The sequence below is a fragment of the Hippocampus bargibanti genome, linkage group LG10 (genome assembly GCF_051943395.1).
Source record: "Hippocampus bargibanti isolate YZ-2025 linkage group LG10, ASM5194339v1, whole genome shotgun sequence".
Taxonomy (NCBI): Eukaryota; Metazoa; Chordata; class Actinopteri; order Syngnathiformes; family Syngnathidae; genus Hippocampus; species Hippocampus bargibanti.
This window is the reverse complement of record NC_142743.1, coordinates 7,316,480-7,331,578: the sequence shown is the minus strand read 5'-3', so window position 1 is coordinate 7,331,578 and position 15,099 is coordinate 7,316,480. Positions and strand designations below refer to the sequence as shown.

The 15,099-nt window shown below is 40.2% G+C and overlaps 1 protein-coding gene across 1 annotated transcript in view; it reads right to left on the bottom strand.

Moving 5' to 3' along the window:
- rptor (regulatory associated protein of MTOR, complex 1) overlaps window positions 1–14,534 on the bottom strand; it is a 182,450-nt gene extending 167,916 nt beyond the window's left edge. Inside the window, exons 1-3 of the mRNA XM_089007081.1 lie at window positions 14,401–14,534; window positions 12,642–12,813; window positions 1,627–1,729 (exon numbers count right to left, since the gene is read on the bottom strand). Of these exons, the coding sequence (XP_088863207.1) occupies window positions 1,627–1,729; window positions 12,642–12,806 (268 nt within the window). The 5' untranslated portion in view covers window positions 12,807–12,813; window positions 14,401–14,534. The remainder of the gene's footprint in view (window positions 1–1,626; window positions 1,730–12,641; window positions 12,814–14,400) is intronic.
- Between the last annotated feature and the right edge of the window lie 565 nt (window positions 14,535–15,099).

The following is a 15,099-nucleotide window of genomic DNA, read 5'->3' as shown; positions in this document are numbered from 1 at the left end:
GATTCAAATAGTTCTGAAGAGGAAAGCATACATGTTTTCAATCGATTAAAGAATTTATTCTGTGTCATTTTGAGGTATCTGGGGGCGGGGGGATGTAGCACCAGCAAGATGGCGACAAAGCTCTGTGGAAATGGGCTGATTAATTCCTTACAATTTTTGTCAGCGAATATCAAATAGATGCTCGGTGCAACATACAATGATTCACCATCGCGTTATTTATGTGTTTTCCTTCTAATTTCGCCATCAACACAGATCAACACGAAGTTTTTCAGACCAAACAAAATACCGCAAAATGCATTGAGGTGATGAAAGGAATACGACAGTATGTCCTTTCTCGGTCAGGGGAGTTCCTTCAGTGACGTGACGTCACCAACTCAAAAAAAAGACTTCCGGAATAATCAGCTCGAGTCTTACAACGTAAAATATAGGTATATGCGGTGGAATCTTTGTAAAATAAACTCAGTAGAAGTCATTTGAAGCGATTTTACAAATTAAGGACACATGTGCCGGTGCCGGTGCAGTCGAGTTACAAAGTTGCGCCAGTGGTTGTCAAAATGCGTAAATGGTGTGAGGTGTGGCTTAGATGCATACACATGAATTTAGAACCTGTTCTGAATGTTTATAAGGTGGAATTACCTTCTCGTTCTGCCAATCGAGAAACATAAGTGGCAAGTGGTAAAAAAAAAATCAAAATATTTTATTTTCTTTTTGTGGACAAATGAATGTGATAATAAGATTCATGGTGAAATGTGAAGTAACTTTGTTGTCGCAGGCCACGCCAAAAAACAAATAATCTAATGACATCTTCACTTCCTCAATCAAATTTCCTATTGTGGTAATGTAAAACACACACGCACAAACGGACGCACGCACATGCACGCACAAAGATAGCACAAATAAAAGAAGAAAATTTTGACAGCTCATGCCTCGGGAAATCAAATGTTCGCTGAATGTGAACTGCCCAATTTCATTTGCTGATACGTCAAAATTCGTCAGATTTTAAAAGGTTAAAATCTCATATGATGTCCAGATTTGTAATTAAAATGTATTTCCCAGTCGTTCAACACTTTTCTGGGGTCAATATATTCTTCCTAAGGTAGTGGTTAACCTTTGAAGATATATGTGTCAAAACTTTTAGTTATTCTCAAAACCACGTATTTCAGCCTGCCAACATTAAAAGTGCTGTAACTTTCATGTATTACACGTCACTTTTAAGGGATTTAAATGCTGAATCGGAGTACTTGAGTATATCAATTTTCATTTTCGGAGACAAAGACTTGATTTTGTGAAGACACGTTGTGTATATTTGATTATTTCACTATTGACATTTCATAATTTGATTAATTTGATTTTGGCACTTGTTTCTCTGTGTGTCATTGAGCAATTTTATCAGTCTTTCTCTCACCCTGTTCTGTGGTCTTGAGTGCAGAGGAGGCGCTGGAGACCTTCATTTATGGTTGTCAATATACTTTGGTTTGAATGCATTCATTAATCAATCAATTGGAAAGAGTGGAAATAAATTACCGGAGCGGTATAGCTGTATGAATACCTCGTAGTGGTCTTTTATTTTTACTTCAACTTCATTTCAGACAAATTGATTTGTCTTCATTTAAATTCAAAACTCACCTATCCAGCACTCCAATCTGGCGCAGGGGGATGTCTTGACCACATCTGGGGGGTCCACTCCAACATTGAGACACAACACCAGTGCGACACTCACAGTCTTCATCTGTGGCATAAAAAAGGCATTTTATCTTGTCAATACAAAGAACCAAATACTGTACAAACTTTAGACTGGACAGGACACATACATTATTTACGCAACAATTGAAGTGTACCAAGACATGCAATAAAGTCATCCAAAATGGTTACTGAACAATCCTTAACACACAGCGACAAACATGATGCAATAGAACAATGCCAATGGGTCATAATTGATCAAAATACATAATTAAAACGGTGCTGGCAATGAAATGCATTGATTATTTGTGCTGTGCGATTATTACGACACTCGCCCGTTGCATCACACCCAAGTATTATTACCATGCTGTTTTGAAGCGAGCCAACGTAATGATAGTTTCTCTTGCTGATGGTGTGTAATAATTATAAAGTTTGACAAGGTTAAAAAGTTAATGAAACAAAGGTAGCTTAAACTTATAAAGAACATGGGAAAGCAGTGTCGGTAAAAGTTGTCCGATCAAACAAAATACAGCACGTACATGTTTTTAATTAATTTGCCTGTTTTTTCGGCAAATAATTGTTTGATATGTGGGCATTCTTTGTCCGCTTTGTCCACTCTGTCTATTATTGATGTTTTGGTACATTACATTTGTTTTGTGGAGCTGTACCATACTATGGTATATGGTTTCATCATTGCTGTACATCTGTTCACAGTCGTCATATTGCGAGTCAGTTTTATGGCGATATTGCTCTGTCTGAGAGAGAGAGAGAGAGAGAGAGAGAGAGAGAGAGAGAGAGAGAGAGAGAGAGAGAGAGAGAGAGAGAGAGAGAGAGAGAGAGAGAGAGAGAGAGAGAGAGAGAGAGAGAGAGAGAGAGAGAGAGAGAGAGAGAGAGAGAGAGAGAGAGAGAGAGAGAGAGAGCAGAGAGGAGAGAGAGAGAAAGAAGGACAGTGGGACACGTCTCACCAGCGTGTCCTGGGTCGTCTCCAGGGCCTCCAGCTGGTTGGATATGTGCAGAACACCCGCAAGTGACTAGTTACCAGCACATGACGGAATCTGCCTTCGGCTGGAAGTCAGCTGGGGTAGGCTACAGCATCTCTATATGGCTCTGTTCAGGCTAAGGATTGTTAAAAATACAGTTGCTGTATGGATGGAACACGCTAAATTGTCCCTCATGTGAGTGTGAGTGCAGATGGTTGCTTGCATATTCCTGCCCTGCGATTGGCTGACGACCAGTTCAGGCTGTCCCCTGCTTTCTGCCCAAAGACAGCTGTTATAGGCTCCAGCACGCTACCAACATTTGTGAGGATTAGAAAATGGTTGGAAAAGCGTTATGTGTTTTCAAAATTGGGCATTAACTTAAAATACAATTACATGATTCGATTCAAACTAAAACCTTATTCCAAAGACTATACCTCAGTGGTTCTTAAACTGGGTTTGATTAAAGCCTAGGGGTTTGGTGAGTCTGTCTCAAAGGTTCGATGGTTCATCCGCCGCATACCCCCCCCCCCCCCAGTCTTTCCTGCAGTTAGTGGGCACAGTCATTGAAAGAAGGGTTCTGTGAATAAGCATATGAAACTGGTGGGGTTCTGTGCCTCCAACAAGATTAAGAACCACTGATATAGCTCAATCTAAATTTTCTGAACAGTATTATACAAAGACCCAAGGAGACATGTCTACGCATGCAGTGAATGTGCTGTTTGTTAATGTGGAGTGACTAATGACAGAAAGGTTAGGACCGGTGGTGTTAAGGTAATTAAGGCGCACTTGACTTTATCACCGACTGAGTAAAAGGTCAGTGCAAGAGGGACATAGTGGGAACCGAAACACACATATAAACATCATCACAGCCCTACAATACCCATAGCTGACCAGCTGACATGCCCTTTTGCCTTGCCGTAGTTTGTCATGAACGTATTCTGCAAGAAAGGACGTGATACTCATATTCCGCACTAACAGTCAAATGAAATTATACAGCCTATTTGACCAGATCAGTCTTCTTGCCTTCTACTACCCCACCTTTGTCTGGGTCATTTTTAAGAACTATAACTGTAATCTATATTCTCAGATCAGTAGGGAGCTGTCAGCAAGTGCTCACACCAGGCTTGCTTTTTTGCTTTTGTTATGTGTTTTCTTTTGTCACTGTGTTTTTGTTGCATTTAGTGGACCGGACACAGGCTGTTTGTCAACATTTTTTTGCCACGAAATTCATCAAGGAGACTATCCTGAGCCTTTTCGGCAGCACGTGTGTGCCAGCACTGTTTTTGATTGGGAGGAATGTCGGTGCCACTTGACTGTTATTGCTGGACAGCTCACAGGCACTTGTGTGTGTTTTTTTTTTTGTCTGTAACGGGCAGCATTATGACAGCCCCGCTTTTTTCAGCGGAAATGTCTGGGCTGTTGGACGGTCTGCGACTGGATGGTTACATGGCTTGAGGAGCCGATGATGAGAAGAAAAAAAAGCGTCAGCAGAGCACTGATGCGTATGAGGAATTGTTGCGGCTTGGAATTGAAGCTGAGTTTTCAAAACTTAGCTTGGAGCATACATGTGCACATTTGCAGCATGACGTCCCTGATGCACTGGTAAAAAGAAAACTATGATTCTGTCCTCTTTCATCTCTCACTGCTTCATACAACAAAAATGATGCAGAAAGTGCTTAAAATTGAATGGCTGTATCTTTTGTGTTTTGTCTCTTATTTTGTTATTTTGACTTCAAGAAGGTGCCGCGAAAGTGGCTGCCTTTACAGCAGCTTCAATAATTTGTTCTTTTAATAATTGTGAATTTCTTCATTTTGAGACTGATAAAGGTTTCTATCTAATCTAATCCTACCAAACCAGTGTTGTCACTCCGACATTATTTTAACCACACTTCTGTCATTTTAAATAGGTTTCTCAGCACTATTTTAGGAGGATCAACCATTCAAACAAACATTGTTATTTTAATTGTGCCCCCATCATTGCTAAATTACAGTTCATCACCACAGGTAATGATACGTTTTATTTGACCAGTACAATACGCATTACGAACAGTCCATTGTGTCAAACTGAACCAAAGTAATCGTCAGTCAGACATTCATGTATGTTATTTTAAACGCGCTTATTTCATTGCTTCCATGAATAGAGTTGATGATGCATCGAGCGATAATTAGGGAGATGTAAATTGAAACAATGGAGTGGATTTTTAAACTTAGAAGTTAAATCATCACAATGTTGCAAAAGCTGTTGGTTGTACAAAAATCAAGTACAAACAACATAGGAAGATTGTGAAGATATAGAGCAACAAAGACATAAATTAAAAGCAGAATATGTACAGTGAAACAGAAGAGGAACGAATAGGAGGATACTATAGTCTGCATGTATGGCCGGATCCGTAAGAAAGCACAGAAAGGAAATTGAATTTACATAGAGAAAGCCATTCCGATAGCCATCATTAAAGTCTAAACTGAAAAAATAAGCACATCTGGGCTACGAGAAAACTATCATGGCCTGTGGACGACGGCATGAACTTCCCATTTAATAATGAATTGTGAATCTGCCATTCCACTGAGATGAATTAAGATGAGATGCACATTTCCACAACTACTGATGATGAGGGGCAACGTGCCAGGGAAAGTCACTAAGTTAAATGGCTGTCATTGCATCCATAAATGCACATTACATTGACATTTTGGACATGGATTGTCCCATCAATTGAAGGGACGTCTGAAGATTTTGTTGACATTTTGGACACTTTCCCATCAAGTGAAAGGACGTTTGGGGATGATGAATTCATTTATCAAGATGATAAAACATTCAGCCAGAGAGCAAAAAAAAATGAAATATTCCTTGAAGAAAGACAAAAAAGGTCAAAAGTCATGGCCTGCAAATAGTCTGGATCGCAATCTTTTTTGTGAGGAAAACGGTCCATGACAAGGCCTGAAAAGTTGATCTGACAAAAACAATTTGAGAAAGTTGAAGTCAGAATGATGTTTATCGCTCAACAAGTCCATGACACTGAGGCTTTGAGCTGTTCTAAAAGTAAGATGGGGAGCAAGAATGTACATGTGATGTGTTTTCGTTTCATCAGACCACCTCACACCATTCGTTCCCCATATTTTTGTTCTTTACAATTGGATGATTCCAACTCTTTCTATCCCTTCTGCTTGGTTTCAACAGGTAGTTGTTATTGACTACCACATTTTTTTTCTGGATTTGTTTTAGTGTTTCTTACAACCATCAGGTTGTTCTTTGAAATGTCTTCAGACTTGTGTCATGTCGCATGTTTTTGGTCCTACAAAATTAATCATTTGAAGAAACATTCTCAAAGACTGGTGATTCCATATTTATATATTTGCCAGGGATTGGAAAAATTGCTAGTGTCCACATCAGTAAAGATGACTTCTATCCTCTATCTTGTACCAATCTTGTCTCTAAGATATTTTACACAAAGACCCAAAGCGAGTTTTGGCAGGTTTGCCCTTTAAAATACAAGAGCTGAAATGACAGCAGCATTTAGAGACATATTAATGTCAAATCCAGAGGGAGAGAAAAAAACATTTGTGACATTGTAGTTAAAATGTCAAAGAAAAGATTCAGCTTTCATAAAGGTAACCAATATGGTTCGCTAAAATTGCGTAGACATTTTATATTGTATAGTAAAAGTAGAAGCCCAGTCTAATCTGGTTAAAATTTAATCACATCCGTATAAAACATGACTACCAATAAGGAAAACATGCTCTGCTAGCATATTTTAGGTGTTTTTCCTACCACGGTCCAGTTGTTATAATTTCTAGTCCTATTGTACATTTTAGTCATTTACATAGGATGAACCAGTTCAATATGGCATGATTCTTTTTTTTATTTTCACAAAGAAATAATACAGCCACAGCTATCAAAGGCCCTCCCAAGCAAATAGTGCATTGTCATGGCAACAGGGCTGAGTTCCACATATAACTAAAACCTTAAAGTGGAAAACTTACAGTGGTTACATGGCAAGCTCAGTGATCGCATGTAAAATAAAATGACTGCTAACTGCTAATCTTTGCTATTTCCTGGCACACAACAGCCAACTATTCTACTCTTTTTTTTTCTTTCATCAACTCTTCAAAGTACTGTACTCTGTCTATCTTCACATCACACTATTGGCACCTGCTCAATGAATTTCCATAAATTGAATCAAAATCACAATCATCTTTATTGGCCAAGTACAGGAAAGTCTCGTTATATCGATATCGGTTATATTGATAGCACTGCATATTAGGTTACTATTTTCATTTGGATTTTGGATTTGCCTTTATTAGTCTCGCAGTGGAGAAATTTACATTTCACAGCAGCAAAGTTATGAGAGTTATGAAATTTCCCAGCAAATTTCTAGTCATTTATGTATAATTAGTTCAGTTTAGTACGATACCGGGTTATTACGATAATCTGGTTACTACGGTGCCTTTTTCATCTCCCACCAGCCATTTTGCTCTGCTTATATCAATACAAAAGCAGTTTAAGATGAATCAATATTTGCTTAAGGGTTTCTATACAGTACCACCATTAGCGATATCTGTATCGGTCACACTGTTGGTCACGTGACCAGCTTTCGTGTCTTGCACAGTGTAGCAGAGGTGAAATAGCATCTGAAACATACTGTAGTCTTCTGATGGAGAATAATAATTTATCATGTTTAAAAGTGCCGTGCTTTGCTGACCAACTAAACAATGGGCCTACAGTCAAAGCGCAGATGGCCACAGTAAATCTGAGTGAAACAGACACGGCAAGGTGAACTGTCGTCTCCATCTAGATTATATAAGGTCCGGCCTTGCACAGAATTTAGGGCTTTAGATACTCCTTTTTCACCAAAGTTATTTTCGGCTTAAACATCCTGCACAAGCGCCAGATTACAAACTTATCAGTTCTTGGAAAAGACAACCAATTAAAATGTCTTTTGTTTACTGCTTGCAGCTGTTGGTGCTCAGAACGCCCAGAGGCGTGGCATTATAATCAAGAAAACTATGTTTACTAATACAGTAAAGTCTCGTTATATCGATATCCAAGGGAGTCCGAAAAAATATCGATATAACCGGGACTATCGATATATCCGACCCTGTTTCCATGTAATTTTCTCCGTGCGTGCATAGAAAGAGTATCGATATAACCGGGACTATCGATATATCCGATATCGATATAACGAGACTTTACTGTATATCACTGTAATTTACATATACTCGCAATAAATAGCTTGGCAGAGGGGCGCAGAATTCAGACGTATGTCATCTGATGACTGCGTCTCCTGCCGGCAGTGGGGACAATCTTTCTGGTTCTGAGTCTCTGTCCACGGTGTCTGACTGTCATATCTCTGACATCTTCTTATACAGTATACAATTGTTCAACACCAATTTCAACCATGGGGAAACGTAAGAATTGTGACCTCGGAACGAAGTACAAGGCAATAGTGGCTATCGAGGAGAATCCAACAAGGAGCAAATCAATTCAGGGGGAGTGGGGGTAATAGGCCAGTCGTTAGTCAGGAATGTAGGAACAATCAGTGGGGCCACAGGGAGGGGTCCTCTGCCCCCCCCCCAACCTGAGAGTAGGGACCTATCATAGCTGTGTCCGGCGCCACCATGTCTGGACATTAGGGATATATAAATGGGGCCGATACGACCAGTCAGACTTTAGTTCGCTGACGAAGCCTCTTGGATAGGAGGCGAAACGTCCGAAACCTTCACTTTTGTACAGATGACGGCTGAAGAAACCTTCTCATCGATGTATCACAGTATGTACATGCTGGCGTTCGTGGTTTCTCTCGTGTGTACAATGTCCACTGCTACTCAGAGTCACGAATGCAAGAGTGCGTTATAAAAATAATAAATGATGTTTTTATTTAATGCATACGTTTATTTTTCACTTCACTACAGTACAAAAGCATGCTAGGTACGCAATCCTTGAACTCAAGGAGAAAATTAGATGCCATATCAAAGATCCCCTTTTAATGCAGTTCGGCGCAGGATCTGATATATCGATAGTCCGTTTTTTTAATATTTTTTCCGACTCCCAAGAATATCGATATAACGAGACTTTACTTTATGTAGAACACACAAGGAATTTCTCAGATCTCTTGCTCCTTGCCCTCCAGCCAAGCATAAAAGTCATCGTTGTCCTCCTGTTTGGACTTTGCCACCTCGACTTTCACCGTGTGCTGCATCTGCCTGTACTCATGTCTACTCTCTTCAGTCCTCATACTGTCCCACTTCTTCTTAGCTAACATCTTCCTCTACATACACTTCTGCAACTCATCATTTCACCACCATATGTCTCCTTATCTACTTTCCTTTAAGTTGATACATGAAATATTTTCCTATCTGTCTCCCTGCACACATTAGGTAAAGTTGCCAAGTTATCCGGAAGCACCTCCATATCGCCCAGAGCTTGTCTCAACTCATTCCGAAAAGTCACGTGACACTTTTCATCTTATGCTCTGCTTTTGCTTGCTTCAATTTCCTTAACACCAGAATCATCCTATACACCACCATCCTATGCTGTCTCGCTCTTACCTACTATGACTGCAGTTACTGATTTCCTTCAGATTGCACTGTCTACACAAAACGTGTTCTACTGGTGTATACTATGTTCGTGCCTCTTCTGAAAGAACGTATTTACTCCAGCTAGTTCCATCATTTTAGCAAAGTCAATCACCATGTGTCGTTCTGCATTCCCCGTCCGGAGTCCAAACTTGCCCATCACATCATTATCATCTCCGTTTCCTGGACCAACGTGTCCATTAAAGTCTGCACCAATTACAACTCTTACTTCTAGGGATGTTTTGTATCACTTCATCCAGGTCCATCAAAAACGTATCATCTGCCAACTCTCATTCTACCGATGGTATATACCCACGAACAACATTGAACGTCACAATTTTAATTTCTACATTCAGACCCATAACTTTATTTGACAATATTTTTACTTTTAAGACATTCTTAACCAAGTCCTCCTTCAAGATATCTCCAACTTAATTTCTCTTCTGAGCTACACAATAATAGAACAACTTGAAACACGATCCTAAGCCTATTGCCTTGCTGTTTTTTCAACTGGTCTCCTGGACAAACAGTGTGGCTACTTTCCTCCTCTGTATCATGTCAACCAACTCTTGACCTTGTCCTGTCATAGTTTCAACATTCAAACTACCTAATCTGAGTCCTAGACACTTGGCGTTGCACTTCACTCCCTTCATAGGGACAGACATTCTTCTTCTCTTTCTACAACCAACATTAGTCCATTTTTAATCGGCACAATAAGACAGAATTGTGCCATTTGTGGCTACATTATGAAATCACTTCAAGAAATTACAGGGCCAAAGCTACATATGAATAACCCCAAATAGCTGTGAAAGAATGACACCCCACATGCATGCATGATTTTATTTTCAGGGTTGAAGAGAGTGACATCAGCAGGTTGGATCAGCAGTTTTAAGAAGGCTGGCTCCATCCTCGGGAGGAGCCTTAATTGTCAGGAGACGGTGATGGGGAGGCAGAAGGGGGACACGATAAATGACCTCAAGGACTACCCCCTCACACCTCCTATTCACCTCACCAGGGAAGAACAGCAGTCACAGAGGAAGGCTCTTATCAAAACATTCATGCTCTAAATGCTTCGTACTTTGTTCCAACAGCAATTAGACTGTATAATTGATTGTATTGGGTTGAGAGGGCATCTATCTTCCATAAATAATAGTCAATGCCATAAGAAATAGTCAATGCCACAAATAACCTATTTACAAAGAATAAATTATTGTTCTCTGAAGAGAAACATTGGCCTAAATGTTCCCTAACTAGTAGATCCCTGCCATCAAGTTATGAGTCATGTAAACCTATCAGAAAATTTCCATGATCCGTCGATTCAACTCCTGTATATTCCAACAGACGTGCAAACTTTGTAAATCAATGCTGTCCATACAGCATTATTCACACTTTTCTATTTTTTTTTAAATAAATATGTGGCATTCCCCATGATCATTCAGATAATGTTTTGAATTTGTGAGTCATTCAATATTCGACAGGCAGCGTGGTGGAATACTGAGAGAACCGTAGGTTTAGAGTGATGTGCTTTATATTATTCATTGTTCATAGTAATATGAATGATTCAAGGTATCACATATCCCTAGGTTCATTATCGCCTCAGAAAGTGACCTGATATTAAAAAGAATCTAATAATAAACCATTAACCAGTGACGGCATGAAAAAAAAGCAAACACCAAATATCGATGATTTCCAACTTCAACACCAATAACAACAACTAATCGTTTTTTTAAATAATTATTAAGTAAGCATCAGCATATTTTTTTCATTAGGGCTCCCTGCTTTTTATCGGAGAACCTTCTACTTGTTGCAAAATAGGATTCTCTGTGAACCAAGAACAAGATGACCTTTATTGATAAGTTTCTCAAATATTTAAAAGGCAAAGATACTTCACAGTAATTCTGAAATAAAGTGAGGTAGTGTCAGTATCAGAATCATCTATATTGCCAAGTATGTAGAACACACATCTCCGTTGTTTCCGGTAGAACATGAAGCACGAGTATCATCATCAAAAAAATTGCAGAGGCACTATACAGTTCTAACAGGGAGCTGGAAATGGCAGCCAACTTTTTTTGTCCTCTATTCCCCGCCCCCAGTCTTAGGTTAAAGCCGCACGTGATTGGTCAAGATCCGTGGTAGAGGAGGGAGGGGACACACACAGCAGGACACACGCAGCAGTGAGGAGGAGGAGGGGTTTAAGAAACAAGCACGCTGTGAGCACATGACCAAAGAAAAAACAAAAGTGAAAAGGTGAGAAAATGGATAGAAAACACTGTGAAATTTGGACTTGTTTCAACTTTATTGATAGTGCAAAGGCAGAGTGTAGACTGCAAGGTTAAAATATTCCATCAATCAGGCTCCACAAATAACCCACACAAGCCATCTGTAAAATTTGAAGAGAAAAGTCAAGCAACGGAACCAGCTATTAATGTGTCTGCCTGCATCTGTTGCAATATCACAACTTTCAAGATGTGCAACCCAGAGCTCCTTCACACACTTTATGCAAAAAGCTATGAACCCAGCTAAACAGAACGCAATTGAGGAGAAACTGGGTAAAATTATCGCAGAGAAAGCAACTTCACTCGGATATCATCAAGAGGCAACCTGGAAGTTCGTCATCCATTGATGATTTCAAGTCTAGCCACAGATGGTTCGAGAACTTTAAGCGATGTACGGGGATTCATAGTATCATTTGTCATGGTGAGGCAGCCAGTTTTGACGATAAAGCTGCCTAAGTTTCCAAGGAATTACTCCCAAAGGTGGTGGAAGAAGGCTACGTTCCTCATCAAGTGTTTAACACTGATGAAACCAGCCTTTTTTGGAAAAAGATGCCTTACCGGACTTTCATTACACAGGAAGAAGAGAAGTCCATCCCTGGGCATGAGCCTATGAAAGATAGCTACACCTTTTGTTCATGTTTTATTTAGGGGCATTTTAGTTGCAACGTGTTCATTCATGTTTGAAAACATATTGATAAATAATTCAAATGTGTTTAAAAGCCCACTTTGTTTTTGAAAATGATACAGTATTGCATAATTACTCCATTATAGAAAAAAAATCACCCCATCCATCCAATTACTAGACAACTTTTTCCAATGAGGTAGAGTGGGAGCCTTAGTCGCCAGTCAATCGCAAATTAACCTCACCCAGTTGTTTCTAAAATACGAGCGGGAAACCGGAGTTTCCGGAGAATATTTACACAGAAAGAAATTCCACTCCGCAAGGCCTGCCCCAAAATTTGAACGCAGCATCTCTTAACTCTTGAGGTCGACAGCTTAAGCATTACTCTACCATACTACACCAAAAGAAACAATTCTGACCAATTCTATAAGCAAGAACTGCTAGACAATGTGAGCCTGCAGCCACACACAACAACATAGCACATACTTTGAGAAGAGAAAAGGAGATATTTACCCTGTCTTTCATCCTCCAGCTCTGCGCAAGGGCTTTCGATCCCTCGATCTTCTCAGAGTGGCGTTTCTTCATGAAGGCCAGGGGTAGCTCCCAGTTATTCATGTCAGCCTCCTCCTCAGCAAAGCCCACAGCTGGTGAATGTAGCAAGTCTATATCCATTTTCATCAGGACCCTACAAGGAAGAACATATTCAAGTCAGGAACACACTTCATGATGGCTACAGCTATACAGTACTTCCATTTTAAGCTTCCCCACTTGTGGGGTCATATGAAAAATGGAGCTTTTCCTCAATGCCTCAGAACAGTCTACAAACAGTGTAAACAGTGTTGTGAGATTCCATCTCAACAAAATATCTAATATAATTTAGACTATAGTCAAAATAAGGAGAACCTAAACAGGAAGCGAGAGAATGTACCAACCCTGCTTTACAAACTGTTCAAGTTACGCACAAACTTAGGTTCATAAGATTTCACTGTGAAAAACATATCATTGATTGTCACTGATAATATTATTACAGTGATACCTCGGCTTACGAACGCTTTAGCTCACGAACTTTTCACTTCACGGACATTAAATTCGCGAGAATATAATATTGGCATACGAACTAGTTTACGGGAAACACGCGGAGCGCCACAATGGCTAGCGGACTAGTTTTCGGCGGAAGAACACCAAACCACGCGGCCGAACAGCGCCACCTTGGCTGCCCGACTACTTTTCCACACACCCTTTCTCTGAGTGCATACATGGCCTACGTGGTTTGTTATCAAGGGTACATTTTATATAATGGGCCCGAAAATGACTTAGCGTCCCAGTACCAGTATGCTAAGTCGACCATTGCTACGTGTGGCTAAGGGTGTTTCTGTGTTGTCTAAGCAACGGTCTCGGGCAATAGAAGATGTTGAAAAACTTCTGTTGATTTCTATTAAAGAAAGGCAGCGAGCGTGGGACAGTGTGTGAGGGTATTATCGCCGAGAAAGCAGGGCAACTTAACTCTGATATCATCAAGAGGTAACTATATAAACGGCCATCACAAAGGTAAATAAAACAACTTTATTATACTGTGCAGTTTATTTCTTTAGGTACAATACAACAGCACATTTATTATACATAAAATAAGGTATATTTTGTGTAGTTTTAAGGTTTATTTAGTATAAAATTATGTTTTATGAGGACCTGGAAACGGATTATTCTCATTTTTAATGGTTTCCTATGGGAAGTTAATGTTTGGAATACACACTTTTCACCACTTAAGTTCGTAAACTGAGGTATCACTGTATCACCTTTTTAATAATCGGAATTAAAACAAAATTTAAGAACCAGAATGGTCCAAAATCATTCGATGTAAACAAGTGCACATTTATCGGAAATGTGTTGTTGATTAAAAATGACCCAACAGCACACATGTGCCTGATTTTGAATGGCTTGCAAGAGCGAAGGAGGTTGTCACGTTGCATGAAGCTAAGTATATGGCCAAATGGCTGCGTGCTGTTCGTTGCAGCAGGATTCTTAGCAGAAATGTGGAATTATTTTGGAAAATGAATAGGAAAAATAAAATGCCGACGGTTTCTCTGGCATAGCGTTTAAACGCGAAGTCAACGCTGACATGATTGTCACTGAGCTGGCTAGGTAAACGTTAGCTGCGTTTGCAAGCTTTATTTGTCAGGTCTTTCTATCGCACAATATGCAAGTACAGTATTGCCGGATCCCGAAAAGACAGACAAGGGCAATGTGAGCACGCAACGTGCAGATCTGTACAGACCTTGGTGTTGGGGGACGATCCAGCCGGCCTGGGGAAGCTCTTCTTCTCCGAACGATGATAGATACCGTTGCACTAACAATGCCGGTGACAAAATTGTAAGACAACGTCCACAGTCTATACAGTATGTCAAACCCGTCAAATCCAAGTCGGACGGGTGTGTGTTTGCAGGGTAGTCTGTGGCTCCTTTCCCCACGACTATTCACTGTGGAAAGGGGCTGGAGACCAGGCCCATCTTCACACGGACACTTAGCCACAGCCACGCGAGCCACCGCACACACTTATGGACGTCTCGGATCGTGTAGTCCTCTGCCAAGAACCGGGTTGGTATCAGGCAGATTTTACGAGAATCGCACAGAAGTCCAAGAAATTCACCGCAGAAACACTTCATCAGCACTCCAGCATGGGCGCCGCCATCTTGGGTTCAACCCACAATGCAATGGTGGATCGAGACCGTCACGACGTCACAAGTGTCGTTCCGATGCCACATGTAACTTCTGCGGGGTCAAACTGGAATTTTCACGAAAACTTTGAATATGTCATTCACAGCCCTGAATATCGTAGAAAGCAGCGTAGACTGCTGGCGGACATTTCTCTGCATGAAAGAACCAAACTTAAACTGGATCACATCTGCCAATGATTGAAAATCTGCCTTAATACTACATATTTTCAATTTCGGGAGAAATTTTATAAACAAATTCA